Here is a 17228-nt window from a genome sequence, read left to right on the forward strand (position 1 = left end):
TCGAGACGCTATGGCAGCTGTTGTTTATCTTCGTGTACTTAACGAAATGAATGATGCTACAATTTCTCTCATTACAGCAAAAACAAAAGTTGCCCCAATCAAGAAAATGACGGTTCCTAGGCTTGAACTTTGCGCTGCAACTCTACTTACAAAACAGTTGGCTCACGTTGGAGAAGTGCTAAATATATCGCAAGCACCAATCCATTTATGGACTCATTCGTCAGTAAATCTCGCCTGGATTCAAGCTCATCCATCACAGTGGAAAGATTATGTTCGAAATCGTGTTGTCACTATCCAAGAAACTCTGCCTCAAGCAACATGGAATCACATCTCTGGTAAGGAGGTGTGTCACTTGATCAGCTAGAAAAAGACTGTCTATGGTGGACTGGACCAAAATGGCTTTCTCAACATCCTTCTTTATGGCCGTCATGCGATTACCAGCGTGAGCATGATGTCGACCTTGAAGAAAAACTTCAGGTCATTGCTGTTGTCGCTCCCCAAAACCCGAAGATCTGGAATCTCGTTGAACGTTACTCAAATCTTACTAAATTACTGAAAATCACAGCGCTATGCCAACGTGCGATTAAAATACTGCAAAGGAAAGCTGACATACCCAAACAATCAACTTTAACGCCAACTGAGCTTGAAACGGCTCGACTTTATTGGGTGAAGCTAACTCAACAGGCTTATTTCTCAAAGGAGATCTTAACGCTCTCCCAAAATATCATTTTATCAAATACAAACCCTCTTAACAAATTAATTCCATTTATAGATGCCTCAGGTAAGCTTCGAGTTGGCGGGCGGCTCGGAAACGCTCTCCTCGATCCTGATACAAAACACCCCGTAATTTTACCGCGCGAATCACCATTAACAACTCTAATCATAAGCAATGCGCATCATAAAACTCTTCATGGAGGAACACAAGTTACCTTAGCCTATCTGCGAAGATCATACTGGATTATCGGAGGTAGCTCTCCTGTGCGATCATTCATTTTACGCTGCGTTCGCTGTGCTCGATATCGCGCTGTCACCGCCCAACAACTCATGGGACAGCTACCATCAACCCGAATCACCCCAGCAAGACCATTTTTAAATTCTGGCGTAGATTATGCTGGCCCGTTTACTTTAAAAACTTCGAGAGCAAGAGCTGCTAAAACGTATAAGGGGTATATTGTGCTTTTTGTCTGCTTTGCTACCTCAGCTATTCAGCACGAAATCGCGACAGACTACTCTTTAGAAGGTTTTTTGGCAGCTTATAAAAGATTCACCGGGCGCCGAGGAATCTGCGCAACTCTTCATAGTGACTGCGGTACTGATAGGCGCTGACGCCGAGCCTCGGAAACTCTTTTCGCGGGCATCAAATGAGTTATCTAACCTCGCCTCCTTACTTGCAAATGATGGAACCGAATGGAGATATAACCCACCTGCAGCTCCACACTTCGGCGGAAAATAGGAACCTGGCGTGACGTCGGTCGAGTTCCATTTAAAACGTATAATTGGAGACACCTCTATTACTTATGAAGAATTTTCCACTCTACTAGCACAGATCGAAGCCGTTCTTAATTCTCGGCCGTTATGCCCACTCTCCGATGATCCAAACGACATCAATGCGTTAACACCAGGGCATTTTCTCATCGGCTCAGCACTCACCACTGTGCCAGAGCCATCATTGATAGACATTGCAGTCTCACGACTTTCTCGATGGCAATTGCTCAGGCAAATGCTTGAGCACTTTTGGCATCGTTGGTCTTCGGAATACATTCAACGCTTTTATGCAATATCTAAGTGGAAGCAGGCAACAGATCCAATAAAGAAGGGAGCGCTTGTGCTGCTTGTGGATGTAAGATTTCCTCCAGCGAAATGGTTGCTTGGCCGTATCATCGATGGACATATTCGCGTAGTAACTGTCAAAACAAGGGATTCAACGCTAGAGCGCCCAGTAGTTAAACTGTGCCCGCTTCCAGTACTTGCTACAAGCTCAACATTATCGACTGCTTAATCTAATTGAAGTTATATATTTCGTCCCCTATACGGTGACAAGGCGGGGGTTGGATTTTCATTTTCATTTATTAAATGTACAACCATTAATACAATAAGATATAATCTTTTATAGTACAACAAATTGCTGATTTAAATATAGACAAAGAGAAAAGCATACGTACATACATTTGCAAACTTAAGAATAAAAACAAGGACAAATAAATAAACTAACATTATAATTATAATCCCTAAACAATTAAGGGTACTAGGACAAAAAATCATATTGCAAAAATACAACACTTTAATTTACTAATAATTTCTTGATGTAAGTTCGTCAACTTAATTTATAATAGAAAAATACTACATTGTATTATTTGGCAACACTGTAAACTTAACGATAAGATTTACTTTTTTTGCTATTCTCTCTTTATATACTATTCGCCAATTGTTACTTTGTATTACCTTTGTTGAGAACGAGTGGTTTTTTTCTTCTCATGTACAAGTCGGTAAAATCTTTAAGTTTACAATAAAACTCTAATTGAATTTTTAATGAAAAAGAACTCGTCCGATTTATTTAAGAATCATCGCTTAAAACAGTCACCCTCAGTGTATTTATTGCTGACAAAATTGAATTCGTCACTATCTGATCTGAAATCAGAAATGTAATCGTTTGTATATATATTCATATGTACAATTATGGGAGTGTTCGCTATGCACAAAATTTGTACAAGTTGGTACCAATTGTTACCAAATCGTGTTCGTTTAGCCAAAAACCCAGTAAAACTTGCAAGGAGAGAGCACAATTTAGACATTTCCACCCCTATTCTGCAACTCTTTCGTATTCGGATTTTGCTACGAATCGTAGAAATAGTATGCTGCAATCCGAATCGTATTTTCGAATTTTCGAAATTCGTAACAATGGCATGCCTAAAAACGAACGAGTAAGCTTTTTTGCGTAATTTTGTACGAAAACAATTATGTATCGGAGGCGAAATAAAAGATGTCAATCGATGTGTGTTTGCAAGAAATATTGGTGGTGTTCATTTAAACAGATAAATTTGCCTTTCGCATATACGTATATTTTTATCCACTGCTTTATATAAACGAGCAAAAAAGAATATTTGTGGCCCCTTATCTAGAAGCTTGGGTCCGGTTTAGTTAATGTACAACGATTTTCGTTTGTTGTGTCCAAACGCATAACCCGAATCCAAAAACTTTAACATACACGTGTAATCAAAGTATTTAAGATAAATGTTTCAAATTTCCTACCACTAGCTTATTAATAAATTCGGTTTGCACTATGCACTTTTTTGCAAATTTCGACGTGGGTTCTGCTCAAAAATACTGTGGACGGTGTAGCCGGAGTGATATGCACAAGAAATGTTATATACCGTTGACATGCGGAAGCCCCTCCTCCCCGCAACACAGAAAGGAGAATTGTACTTAGTAAGGGTTATAATCCCTAAGCGCGACCGAAGGCAGAAGCAGGCGCAACAGGTGGTGGACCTAACAAAGTGCATGTTTTCAATGGCTTGGAAGAAGCTGTTATTGCATTAACTGGATTGAGAACCAGAGCTTCCGGCATAGGAGGCTTGTGGTTCAACAATTCAACCAGAAGCTGACATAGATGCGCCCATGGTTACTATGTACGACAGCTCCGCATACCTTTGTGAATCCATTGCCATAGCGCCCGCTTACTCCGCTGCTATAATTGCAAATACATCAGAATCCATAATTTTCCTCGAAATATGTAAAATTAACCAATTTTACAATAAACAAGCACATGATGAGTGTTTTGTAATTTCTTTCCAATTTGTTTTCCTTCATTCAGTTATCTTCGAAAAACAACTGACAGCTGGCAATGCTGCACATGTTTCCGCAAGGGTTGCGGCATGTGGATTTTTCGTTTCGGGTTCTAGAATAAGGGGGTTCATTTGGGGGGGAAGTTGCAAATTCGTGCTGGGAAAATTTTTGCTAGTAAGAATTTAGAAGCAGGATTGTGGCACACGGTTGCATTTTTATCAACACTAATTTGAATCAACAAGTTCGTTAAATTTAAAAATTAACAATCTTGTTGCGATTTACTAATGAAAGAAGTAGGTAAATATTCGTTTATTCAATTAATTTAATTAATTCCAAACATTTGAAAGGTACGCGGCTGAAAAAGCTGTATTCGTAATCGGAACGCATTCGACACCACTGTCGATATAGGAAATCCGACAGTGACTTTCACAAAGAAATTGAAGGGTATGTTGAAGAAAGTCAGAATAAGAAGAAATATACGTATAGGTCCTGTTTTGGTTTCTACCTGAAATAATTTAAAAAAATTATTATGCTCGAAATGCAACCGTGGACGCCAGCTGGCAGTGAAACTTGCAAATGTTTGCTAATTCCTGTTCGCGCAAAACTTACTAAGTTTCTCTCTTTGGGAGAGTAAGGTACCTTATTCTCTGAATTTTGTTACTGGCTAATTCTTACTGGCAGTTGCACAGCGAACACACCGTATGTGTATTTATACACATTTATATATAATACTAGTAAGATACTATGTCCTATTTCTACTTTCTTGAGTTATGATGAATTTCTTGTTATCTAATCAGCTTTTATGATCATTTCAATAAAATCAATAACTTCATATTTTTTCATTCATTCTGAAAAATATTTCAAACTGTAAACTTAACTTTTACGATTTGTGAAAAGTGTTAATCAATTTTAAGAAAGAACCAAATACAAACTTTTGTATTTTATTGGCGCAGTCGGTAGGATCTGCGCAAAAGATCCTTGAGAACCTACAAAGGAAACTTAAACTTCCTAGTCCGCAATTCAAAGATTTCAAGCATGAATATTGCCTGACGTTTTAGTTCCTGAATGAATATTGAGGAGCAGTTGGAAGTTTTAAATACTACTTTCCGGTCAGTTAGTCTTCAGGATAATTTTAGCATGACTGAATCTAGAGGACGAAGAGAATTTGCTTTGAAAAATATTAAGTTAATAGCGCCTTTTGATCGTAATGCTAATTACCTTGCCCTGTTTGTGTGCAGTATCGACGAAATATCTAGAACTCTCCCCTGAAGACCAGCGATTTTTTTTAAATTTAATATTTACTACGCTAAAAAGACCTGCCGCAAATGTAGTAAGGCGAGAGCAACCAAATGATTGGACATCGCTGCGTGATCTTTTGATCGAAGAGTTTGGTGAGCATACTCCTGTTTCAACGCTCATATTAGAAAAAAAAAAACAATATAAGGTCTAAGAATAGTATTAAGTTATTGTGTGAGGAAATAAATGTACAAGTTTGCAGGATCAAGGATTGTATAAAGTTAGGTAGTGAAAATGAAGCGACAAAATTATTTCTAAATGAAGAGCTTAATAGAACTAGTTTAAAAATATTAAAAAGAGAGTTACCTATTCAACTTACAGCACTAATTAATGCTAATTTAGTTAGTGATTTTAAAAGGGCAATGGAAGTTCTTAGAGAAAATAATGTCTTTGATAATGAAATCGATTATCTAAAAATAAAATACTTTTTTCCCTAAAATAAATAAAAATCCAATAAATACTATTTTCCAACCTAACAATTTTCCATTTGCACAACCTTTTAGTCCAATGAATTCATCTTCATTTCATAATAGTAACAGTAATAAACCTAAGTATGGTCAAAATACCTCCACTCAATTTGCATTTCCACCCAATTACTTCTTCTCTTCTTTTTTGGCGCTGTAACCGCCTAAGCGATTTTGGCCGAGTTCAGCAAAGCACGCCAGTCGTTTCTCCTCTGTGCCAACTGACGCCAATTGGAAACGCCAAGTGAAGCCAAGTCCTTCTCCACCTGATCTTTCCATCGCAGTGGGGGCCTCCCTCTTCCTCTGCTACCACCAGCGGGTTCCGAGTTGAATACATTCAGAGCTGGAGCGTCGGTGTCCATTCGAACGACATGACTAAGCCAGCGGAGCCGCTGTATTTTAATTCGCTGCACTATGTCCATATCGTTGTAAAGCTCATACAGCTCATCGTTCCATCGTCTGCGGTACTCGCCGTCGCCAACGCGTAAAGGCCCGTAAATCTTCCGCAAAATCTTTCTCTCAAACACTCCAAGAGCCGCCTCATTGGATGTTGTCATTGTCCATGCTTCTGCGCCATATACCAGCACGGGCATGATGAGTGACTTATAGAGCGCGGTTTTCGTACGTCGAGAGAGGACTTTACTCCTGAATTGCCTACTCAGTCCAAAGTAGCACTTGTTGGCAAGAGTGATTATTACCAAAATATGTATCCAAACAACAATAGTTATCAATTGCCACCCGCTAATTATAATAATTTTTCTAATCCAAAGCTAAATCAATAATTCAATACACATAACACTAATAGACAAAATTCGAATATAGATAGAATCAGACGATTTGGTATGCCCGAGCCTATGGAGCAAGACCCATCAAATTTTCATTTAAGGACCTCGGAGATTTACCCACAGTAGTTTTAAAATTTGGAAATATTTATCTTAAATTCTTAGTTGATACAGGTGCGTCTGTTAGTTTGATTAGGCTTAATACTTTTGACAGTTAAGTCATTAATGTTAATCCAATTATTTTGAAAACTGCTGCTGGGAAAATAACATTAAATAAAATACAAGAAGTGTATTATGATAATCAGAAAAATACCTTAAAATTTTACATTCATGTATTTTCAAAAATTTATAATGGATTACTAGGTTAGGATATTTTAAATCTTCTTGATGCAAAACTTGATGTTAAGGAAAAGCTTATAGTCTTGAATGGTCATGTTCATAAATTTTTTGATTGTGAAAAGAAAGGATGCACTAATTTGCATCAAACATCAGACAAAGGCCTTACAAATAATATACAAGAAAACGATTTTAGGATCGATCATTTGAATAAGGAAGAATTAAAACAAATAACAAAATTAATTGGACAATATAATGGTTTATTTTACAAGGAAGGGGAAAAGTTGTCTTTAACTAGTAGAATTATACATAGAATTAGAACAGTTCATGAAGATCCAATCTACGCAAAATCATATAAATATCCTGAAATTCATAGGGAAGAGGTAAATCGGCAAATAAAGGATATGTTAGACCAAAATATTATTTGTCATAGCGATTCTCCTTATTGAGCACCGATTTGGGTGGTACCTAAAAAGTTAGATGGTTCAGGTAAACAAAAATGGAGAGTTGTAGATTACCGAAAATTGAATAACATCGCTGTAGATGATAGATACCCAATTCCTAATTAGATGAAATTTTAGATAAAATTGGCAAATGCATGTATTCGAAATGGACCCTACTGATAGCAGGAAAACTGCTTTTTCAACACAAAACGGTCATTACGAATTTTTAAGAATGCCGTTTGGATTGAAAAATGCACCTGCAACATTCCAGCGGTTGATGAATACAATTTTATCTTATCTTATAGATCTTATAGGAAAAGATTGCATGGTATATATGGATGATATAATAGTTTTTAGTACTTCGCTTCAGGAACATGTTGAATCGCTCAACAGAGTTTTTGCAAAGTTAGCTAATGCTAACTTAAAAATCCAGATAGATAAATGTGAATTTATGAAAAGAGAAACAGAATTCTTAGGCCATGTTGTTACGCCAGAGGGAATCAAACCTAATCCGAATAAAATTGAATCTATAGTGAACTATCCAGTAACACAGACAGAGATGCAAATAAAACAGTTTTTAGGTTTGGCTGGATTTTATAGAAAATGTATAAAGGATTTTGCTAAGATAACTAAACCCTTAACAAACTGTTTAAAACAAGGGAACAAAATTAATAGTTTGGATAAAGATTACATTAAGTAGATACCATAAAATTATTAATAACCAAAGGACCGATTTTGGCGTTTCCTAATTTTGATAAGTTATTCACTCTACTGATGCTTCCACTATGGCATTAGGAGCAGTTCTAAGCCAACAAAGTCATCCTAATTGCTTCGCAAGTCGAACATTAAATGAGCATATGCTTAATTATTCTGCTACAGAGAAAGAGCTACTCAAGTTGTTAAGGAACAAAGAATAAATTATTTGAACAAAACCAGACAAGACAAACCCATTGATTTAAATTTTGTTAAAGCAGAGAATTCAAGGAAAAGGTTAGAGAAAATGTCTAATCCTTTTAAGAGAGTAAAGGTAGTGCAAACGGAGGATGATAGGGAACATCATCTGGTAAAATATAAAACTAGGAAGGTTCGAAAATATAAAGGCCAATTTAAAAGGAAGAAAATGTAATTAATTCAATTGTTATCTCTCATCTAATTGGTTTTTTTTGTGTTTCTCCTATTTTAATAAATCTGCTAAATACTTTAGTCGCTGTATTTTTCGAGTTTTTTTTATCGAATATTGTTATAAAAAAGAGTTAGATTTTCAGATACTGAGTTAAGTTATTTGATAGTTATGTATATGTTGTTCACAATGAGGACATTGTTTTTTTTTTTTTTTTAGGTGGGAGGAGTAAGATACTATGTCCTATTTCTACTTTCTTGAGTTATGATGAATTTCTTGTTATCTAAACAGCTTTTATTATCATTTCAGTAAAATCAATAACTTCATATTTTTCATTCATTCTGAAAAATATTTCAAACTGTAAACTTAACTTTTAAGATTTGTGAAAATTGTTAATAAATTTTAAGAAAGAACTAAATACAAACTTTTGTATTTTATTTACTTATATGCACAATCAAATCCGCTTGCTCTATATACACTGCGGGAACAAAGTATAGGCACAGCAAATTTTTCGCAATATATCCAACAATTTTTATTCTAATATTTTTGCGCCAATTTTGTATAAAAATATGGTTCATTCAACAACTAAAAACATAAAAATATAATTCCTAAACTGTGCAAAACTGTGCACAAATTCAGCAAATTTCCACCAAAACTTTCAACTTTTCAATCAGATTTTTTAGAATTTTTTCGAGTGTGCAGTTTTGAAGCCCATTAAATTCTAGTAAAAAAAATGCAAGTTCGGAGTTAGTCAAAAATCGCGTTGATTTTTGAGAATTTTTTTTGTTTAAGGGATTTTGCATTTTTTCCACATAAAGTATTTTCGAAAAAAATTGCCAAAAATCAACAAAAAAAATCAAAAATAAAATTGATTGGGCTACAAATCTGCATACTCAAAAAAATTCTAAAAAATTTGATTAAAAAGTTGAAAGTTTTCATGAAAATTTGCTGAAACTTCGCGACTTTTGCACAAAGTTTAGGAATTATATTTTTATATTTTTTGTTGTAGAATGAACCACATTTTTATACAAAATTAGCGGAAAAATATTAGAATGAAAATTGTTGCATATATTGTGAAAAATTTGCTGAGCGAATACTTTGTTCCGGCAGTGTATATACATATATTGTTTTTCCGGCAAAATTTTAATGTCACCACTATCTGCTCTATGTGCACAATCAAATGCGCTTCCTTTGTACGTACTTTGATTTAAAGGATTTTCCAACTGCCCGTGTACCCGTTTACGTACACCCTGTACTAATAACACAATCCAATGTGTCACACTATCGCACATCTGGAATGAAACATGTACTCGTTACTCAGCACAGAAACGAGCAATTTTCTAATTTACGAGTTACACCGAAGAACAGCGAAAACAAAGATGGCTGCAAGCGCCGCCATATTTGTGCTCCCTACTTGTGGCTTGCAAAAATTTTTTTTCCCACCCATGAGATAAATTTTCGGTGTTTTTTGATCCCATTATCGTCGCCACTGTAACTCAGCAGTTTACTTGACCCCCAGTGGTCATTCCCACGACAGCCGGTTCTACGTACCGGAATGACTCGGGTTTTTCCCGACCAAGGGCTCAAGGGATCTCAATTCGGAGATTCGGCAACTTGTGAACGTACATAATCGGAAGAAATGGGAAGAGCATTTGAAGACCTGCAACTTCGTCAACCGTGAGGTCGGTGTCTAACCCGACGAAGCGTTACGACAGAGAGAATATACTTTGATGACGGACTCGGAGCGATGCGCGAGCTATTTTAGACGGCAGTTTATTCTGCATCCTCCGGTGGATAAAGCCAAACGTGGAGTGACCAGATGTCAGCACAAAATGCCAAAACCCAGTGCGCCTCTTGTTTTCACTTGCTGTGAAGTTCAGGTGGCCATCGGGAAGGCGAAAGCCTCCAAAGCCATGGGTCCCGACAGAATATGCATGCTGATGCTGAAAAATTTCGGTCCTGCGGGAGTAGCGTACCTAACGGAGGTCCTCAATTTGTCCATTGGCCACTCTCGGCATTCCAGACATCTGGAAGATGGGGATAGTGGTCTCACTGCTCAAACCGGGGAAACCAGCCAACAAAGGAGAGTCTTATCGTCCGATAACCCTCCTTTCCCCAGTAGCGAATACACTAGAGGCCTTGCTGCTCCCGTATTTCACGAACCACCTGATCCCTGCGAAGCATCAGCATGGTTTCCGTAAAGTGCACAGTAAAACAACAGCACTTAACGCCATAAGCACTCAGATAACTCGTGGCCTAAACCGAAACCGCCCCTGTGAGAGAATTGTTCTAGTAGCGTTGGACCTGTCGCAAGGCGTTCGACACTGTCAGTCATTCAACGCTACTAGAAGATATAGAGGCCTCCTCACTCTCACAGGCACTCAAACGGTGGTCGGCGAATTACTTGAGTGGTCGACACTCGTCAGTAATTTTCGGAGACAAAACCAGCAAGCCACGTCAAATTAAACAGGGGGTACCACAGGGTGGTGTCCTGTCCCCACTACTTTTTAATTATTACATTTCAAAGCTTCAAACCACCAGAGGGTGTCAATATTCTTGTTGTTGTTGTAGCGGCTACAACAACCCCGCCCAGATCGGTTGATATCTCAGTCGTTGTCGTCAAGTTCCACTAACGGCAGCCTTAAGAGGCGTGCAGCCTCCATTGGATCGGTCCATAGGGACATGCCGGGTTTTCCGGGCATGCTAAGAGGTGTTTCGAGTCGTGAGGGGTCTCCGCATGCCGGACACTCATTTGGCACATCCGCATTTAGCCTACTCAGGTATGAGTTTAACCTGCTGCAGTAGCCAGAGCGAAGTTGGGCTATTGTGGTTCTTGTCTCCCGAGACAGACGAAGCTCCTTCTCGTCACTGTCCGGTGGTTGTGTGCCTAGAACGGCATTCACAAGTCTGGAGTCTACATAACTCGAGACTGACTCGCTGTGAATGCCTTTCAGGGCCTGTCGGTATGCTGACGGGTCCAGAGGCTGCTTAATGAACCTCTGGACTTCGTCCGTCAGTTCGTAGAGGTGGCCACATCTGTGGCTCCCAACCAGAAACTGCTTGTAGAGCATTATGTTATGCTCCTTGACTGGGAGCATTTTCGCCTCGTCATGAAGGTGGTGTTCTGGCGACATCAGGAGGCATCCAGTCGCTGTCCTAAGTGCGGTGTTTTGTGTTGTCTGTAGCTTCATCCACTGCATCCTGCTAGTCCCCGGTGACCCCACTGGTGCTGTGTAGTTTAAAACCGGCCGGCCTATTGCCTTGTATGTTGCCAGCAACGTTCCTTTGTCTTTGCCCCAAGTACTGCCGGCTAGCAACTTGAGGACCTTGTTGCGGCTCTGTACTTTATTGACAATAGCGGTTGCGTGCGCAGAGAAGGAGAGCAGACTGTCGAATGTTACTCCGAGTATTTTGGGGTTAATCCCGTCGGAATTGGTGTATCATCGACATGAATTCCCAGCGGTAGCCTGACCTCCTTCGTCCAGGTTGTGAACAAGGTCGCAGAGGATTTCGTATCGGTGAGGGCTAGGCAGTTTGCAGTGAAGAACGAGAAAGCTCGGAGAGATACCCGTTTACCTTCGAACACAAGTCATCAATTCCATTCCCAGTCGCCGTGATCGAGCAATCGTCGGCGTAAGAGACAATCGAGACTCCCTCTGGTGGGACACCACCTTGTGGAACCCCCTGTTTTATTTTCCTGACTTTGCTCGATTTGTCTCTTAATATTACCGACGTGTGTCACCACTCAGATAATTTGCCGACCACCGTTTGAGCCTCTGTGGGAGAGAGGAAGCCTCTATATCTTCTAGTAGCGTTGAATGGCTGACAGTGTCAAACGCCTTTGACAAGTCCAACGCTACTAGAATCGTTCCCTCACAGGGACGGTTACGGTTGAGGCCACGAGTTATCTGAGTGTTTATTGCGTTAAGGACTGTTGTTGTACTGTGCACTTTACGGAAACCATGCTGATGCTTCGCTGGGGTTAGGTGGTTCGTGAAATACGGGAGCAGCAAGGCCTCAAGTGTCTTCGTTACCGGGGAAAGCAGTGTTGTCGGTCGATACGAATCTCTTTTGTTGGCTGGTTTCCCCGGTTTGAGCAGTGGGACTACTCTCACCACCTTCGAGATATCTGGGATGATGAGAGCGGCCATTGACAAATTGAGGACCTCCCTTAGGTACGCTACTCCCGCAGGATCCCAATTTTTCAGCATCAGCATGCTTATTCCGTCGAGACCCATGGCTTTGGAGGCTTTCGCCTTCCCGATGGCCACCTGAACTTCCAAGTGAAAGCAAGGGGGGCACAAGTTGTTGGCAGTTTGTTCAGCTTTCTGGTCACTCGACGCTTGTCTTTGTCCACCGGAGGAGGCAGTATGAACTGCCGGCTAAAATAGCTCGCGCATCGCCCCGGGTCCGACGAAGCATGGTCGCCGAAAGAAATTTCGACTCTGTCGTCGTGCTTCGTCAGATTAGACAGTAGACAGTGACCTCACGGTTGACCAAAGCTTACTCACACCAGAGGTGAAGTTACAGGTCTTCAGATGCTCTTCCCACTTCTTCCGCTTATGTACGTTCACTAGTGGACTCGGTTGGTGTGGGGAGAGCAGCGAAGGTGTTTTCAGTAAAGGCCGCCATGATATCCGGTTTATCAGACCAGCGCTGACTATTGTTATGTCTGGCGAGCTGCAGCAGCTGCCCATAATCCTGGTGGGTGCGTCGTCGTTCGTTGTGCAGAATGTCGAATCGTCTATCTGTTCAGCCAAGTCTGTTCCCCTATGATCGTTTGACAGGCCTGAGTGCCAAAGATCGTGGTGCGCATTAAAGTCACCTACTACCATACGGTTTTCACCTCTGAGGAGCGCACCTATATCAGGGTGATGCAGCAGGTGACAAGGGGTTTGTACACGTTAAATATTTCGAGCTCAGCATCGCCTGACCGGATAGCAATGGGTTGACATTCTAGGGTGGTATTCCTGCGGTCGATGTCTGCTTCGATAAGACGATACTGCACGGTGTGGTACGTGATGAACCCTAAGCCCCCACCATTATCTCGCTCGCGATCTCGACGGTGCACGTTGTACCCGGCACAGTTTAACAAGTTGAATTGCTGTGCAACTTCGTCTCTTGGACCGCAGCTATCAATATACCATGCCTTCCCAGGAAGACGGTTATCTCCTCGATCTTGCTCTGAAGCCCGTTACAGTTAAATTGAAGGAGCCTCATGTGGTTCGGGAGACGTGTGGTAATGCGGAGTGTGAGAGATGTGTGTGGCCTTGGTGCCATTGGCTATGTGCGCTGCTGTGGTGGTTGCCGCCCTGTGGTGGTGGTGGTGGGTGGCGTCGCAGTTGGGATTTGCGACCGTGCAGCGCAACACGGGCCCTCGAAGTTCCTCGTCCAATCTCGCGTGGTGCGCAGACCTGAACATGCTCTAAAGTGGCACCAGCCAAGGCAGGTGTTGCACTTGACTGATGTCACATTACGGAATATCCTGGTCTGACATACCGTTCAGATTGTAGGTGGAACCAAGAGTTGTTGGCGGCGGCGTGTGGGTGGTGGTGCGGTTGTGTGTGTTCTGTGGTCTGTCGTGGTTGTGGTGTGGTCTATTGTGTTGTTATGTTGTGCTGTGGTGTTTGTGTGGAGCTGCTCAGGTGGACTGGGGTTAGCCGTGGAGGCTGCTCTATTTGAGCAGCAGGGGGCCTCAAACGACGTGGTCCACTGCCGATGTGTCCGTAATCCTGAGCAGACTGGTTTCTGGCCCTGGGTTTGACTCGATGCCAGCCCTGAGCAGAAGAATACGTAGCGAATGTAGCCCTATGGACGTACAACTTCTGAGATACTTCGCCGACCTAAACGGGGTTAGATCGCCGAGACAACAGCCCTTAGTCGGGTAAAACCCGAGTCATTCCGGTACGTAGAACCGGCAGTCGTGGGAATATTGGCAATATTGTCTCCTATGCTGACGATTGTTCGATCATGGCGTCGCCGGTTATCTCGCCGAACTTTCTCGCTTCTTCACTGCAAGGAGCCTTGCCCTATCGACTGCGAAATCCTCGGCAATCGTATTCACCACCAGGATGAAGGAGGTCAGAATGCAACTGGGTATTCACGTTGAAAACGTAATAATACCGACGGCGAATAACCCGAAAATCCCCCTTCAGGTTCATTAAACAACCTCTGGACCCGTCAGCCTACCGATAGGCCCTGAACGGCATTCACAGGGAATCAGTCTCGAGTTATGTAGACTCCCGACCTGTGAATGCCGTTCTAGGCGCACAACCACCGGACGTGGACGGGACAGAACTTTGTATGCCTCGGGAGACCCGCACCACAATAGCCCAACTTCGCTCTGGCTATTGCAGCAGGTTAAACTCTTACCTGAGCAGAATCAATGAGGATGTGCCCAACCAATGCCCCACTCAGCTGACACCCTGTGGAAGTATCACAGTAGGAAGTAGCGGGGCTTAGTAGCCGCTACTACAACAACAACAACGTCCCCAGTGGTTCAATAATATTATAATATTTATGCTGTAATGCAGTGTTTTACTATATATGTATATTTATTAGTTGATATGTCAATGCGACTTTACAAGTTCACGTTCTGTCTCCAACTAACTAACCATCCCGAGTTGATCCGGATCAACGCTGCCGTCTGTTTATGCTTTAAATAACTGCTCGTTACTCATCATCGTCTCTCACACTGTAGCTACTATAACGAATGCTGGTCTCTACACAAATAAATAAATAAATGAATTGGTAAATAAATAAATAAACGACCAGGGGCCTATTTCATAAAGCGACATATTTAGTTTTAAGCAATTTTTGTCGCTTTGGTTATATGTATGTATGTACTCTTTTGAATATTTTGTTGCGATATAAAGATCTTTTGATCTCGTTTCATTAAACGATACAGAACATCAAATCTCACAATTTTCGTAGCTAGCTTTTATGTTTTCATACTATTTTAATATAATTTTTTCCATATACAGCTTTTTATATATGCCAAACTTGAATATCTACTAATGCGATAAAATGGGTAATTGCTTGAAAATAAACAGTCAGGACGATATTTCACTTCTGCGAGGGAGCGAAAGTATTAACACTCAAGATTTCGCAGCCGATCAAAGTGGTCCTCTCCCAATTTATTCGGTAAGTTATTTAAATTTATGTTTAATGATTTCGTTCGTTGTTGTTAAAAATCGCGTAAAGCTTAATTTCGCTATACAATTTCTGAATGTTTGAAAATAATTAAATTTTGTTGTAATTTTATTCATTTAGGAACTCCTGCAACCTGTTTTCTTTCCCTCTCCGTCGGTTAGACGTCCAGCGACGCATCTAACCGAGGAAGAACAAGTGAAACTTGCGAAACGCATAGGCTTAATTCAGCATCTGCCGATCGGTGCATACGATGGATCGAAAAAAACACGAGAATGTGTAATTTGTATGGCTGATTTTTGTGTTGAGGAAGCGGTGCGATATTTGCCATGCATGCATATTTATCATGTGCATTGTATCGATGACTGGCTCATGCGCAGTCTAACTTGTCCTAGTTGTATGGAGCCGGTAGATGCAGCTCTCCTAACAAGCTATGAGACCACATAACGTCGACATTGTCAATTGGTTTGATAAGGATTTTACGTCTAGATGAAATGTGTTTTCTTATTTTATATATACTATGATATTGAGAAAATAGTATTGAAAGAATATAAATACTATAATGCACATAAACTTAACTTGGATGTCTCAAATATTCTGAGGCAAGTGCTGGTATTTTATCTTTGAGCTAGTTAAAATATTATTTAGACATTTGGATTAAATACGAAAACTAAGTTAACCATGTGTATGTAAAACTAACGTATGTTTTTTTTATATAATTGTGAACTTTTTTGGCAGTATGATTGGCGTTTAAGTAGAAACTGAAAAAATGCCAGCTTCTTTTTTTTGATTGATGGTTTTATTTAAGGAATTTAATAGTGAAATTTTATAAATGATGTGCGGTAGGCTTCCATATTTTGTATGTATATAAAAAATTGTGATGAAACTAAAATTAAGAAAACTCTATATAGGATGTGAAAAGAGCTGCAGGTTTTATGAGGAAATGTTATCCATTCTCCCCAACTTAAAAGTTTGAATGCAAAATGAAAAAAATAAACACGAAATGAGATAAAAACTCAGAACGTTCATGCATTTTTACAAAATATCCTATTCATAATATGCACCTAGCATATTCAATATTATTTCTTAGCTGGAACTCGACTTTTATGCTGACAATTTATGTAGATTATCTTCCATCAATTGAAATTAACTGTACGATTAGCGCATATGTATTGGATTAAAAAATGTGATACTTGAAAGTTTTTCGGAATTTTACTTAATTCGCTCGTATTTGAAATTATAATTAATTCTTTAAACGATTCCAAGCATAAGGTTGGTAATTATACTTGTGGTCATTTGATAAAACACTTTCTCAAGTTTGATCATATTTTCTTTAAAGCAGTAAATTCGAGTACAATATTTTAACTTATAAACCATCATAGATACCATTTAAAAAATTCATACAAAGTTCATTATTTTTTTCAATTTAAGATCATAAGTTGTTTTGTCAAAAGTTCACAATACTCATGTATATATTTTCGAAGCATTTTTTCAATAATGTAGCAGCTGGCTGTCTCCCTCAAAAGTTGTACGTCCATAGGGCTACATCTGCTTCGCATACTCTGCTCAGGGCTTGAATCGAGTCAAACCCTAGAAACTACACCTGCTGCGTGTGCCAGACACGACTACACCATAACTCCACGCCTGTCATGGATGGAGTCACCTCCGAGTTTGCTCGGGCCTTACGACTCACAGGCAGTGGACCACCTCATTCGTGGCCCCTTGCTGCTCAAGTCGAGCTGCCTCAACGACAAACCAGAGTCCACCTGAGCAACTCACGCAAATACAACCGCAGGACAACACAATCACCATTCCCACGACAGCCGGTTCTAAGTACCGGAATGACGCGGGTTTT

General features: G+C 40.2%; 1 protein-coding gene across 2 annotated transcripts in view; it reads left to right on the forward strand.

Annotated features, from left to right (window-relative positions):
- Positions 1-16395, forward strand: part of LOC118745630 (RING finger protein 11) — an 83947-nt gene extending 67552 nt beyond the window's left edge. For both annotated transcript variants that reach the window (XM_036479168.1, XM_036479169.1), the window contains exons 2-3: positions 15208-15367; positions 15497-16395. In XM_036479168.1, the coding sequence (XP_036335061.1) occupies positions 15251-15367; positions 15497-15820 (441 nt within the window). In that variant the 5' untranslated portion in view covers positions 15208-15250 and the 3' untranslated portion in view covers positions 15821-16395. The remainder of the gene's footprint in view (positions 1-15207; positions 15368-15496) is intronic.
- The last annotated feature ends 833 nt before the right edge of the window (positions 16396-17228 follow it).

This window comes from Rhagoletis pomonella, unplaced genomic scaffold, assembly GCF_013731165.1.
Source record: "Rhagoletis pomonella isolate Grant_MI unplaced genomic scaffold, Rhpom_1.0 Rhpom_scaffold_00009, whole genome shotgun sequence".
NCBI lineage: Eukaryota > Metazoa > Arthropoda > Insecta > Diptera > Tephritidae > Rhagoletis > Rhagoletis pomonella.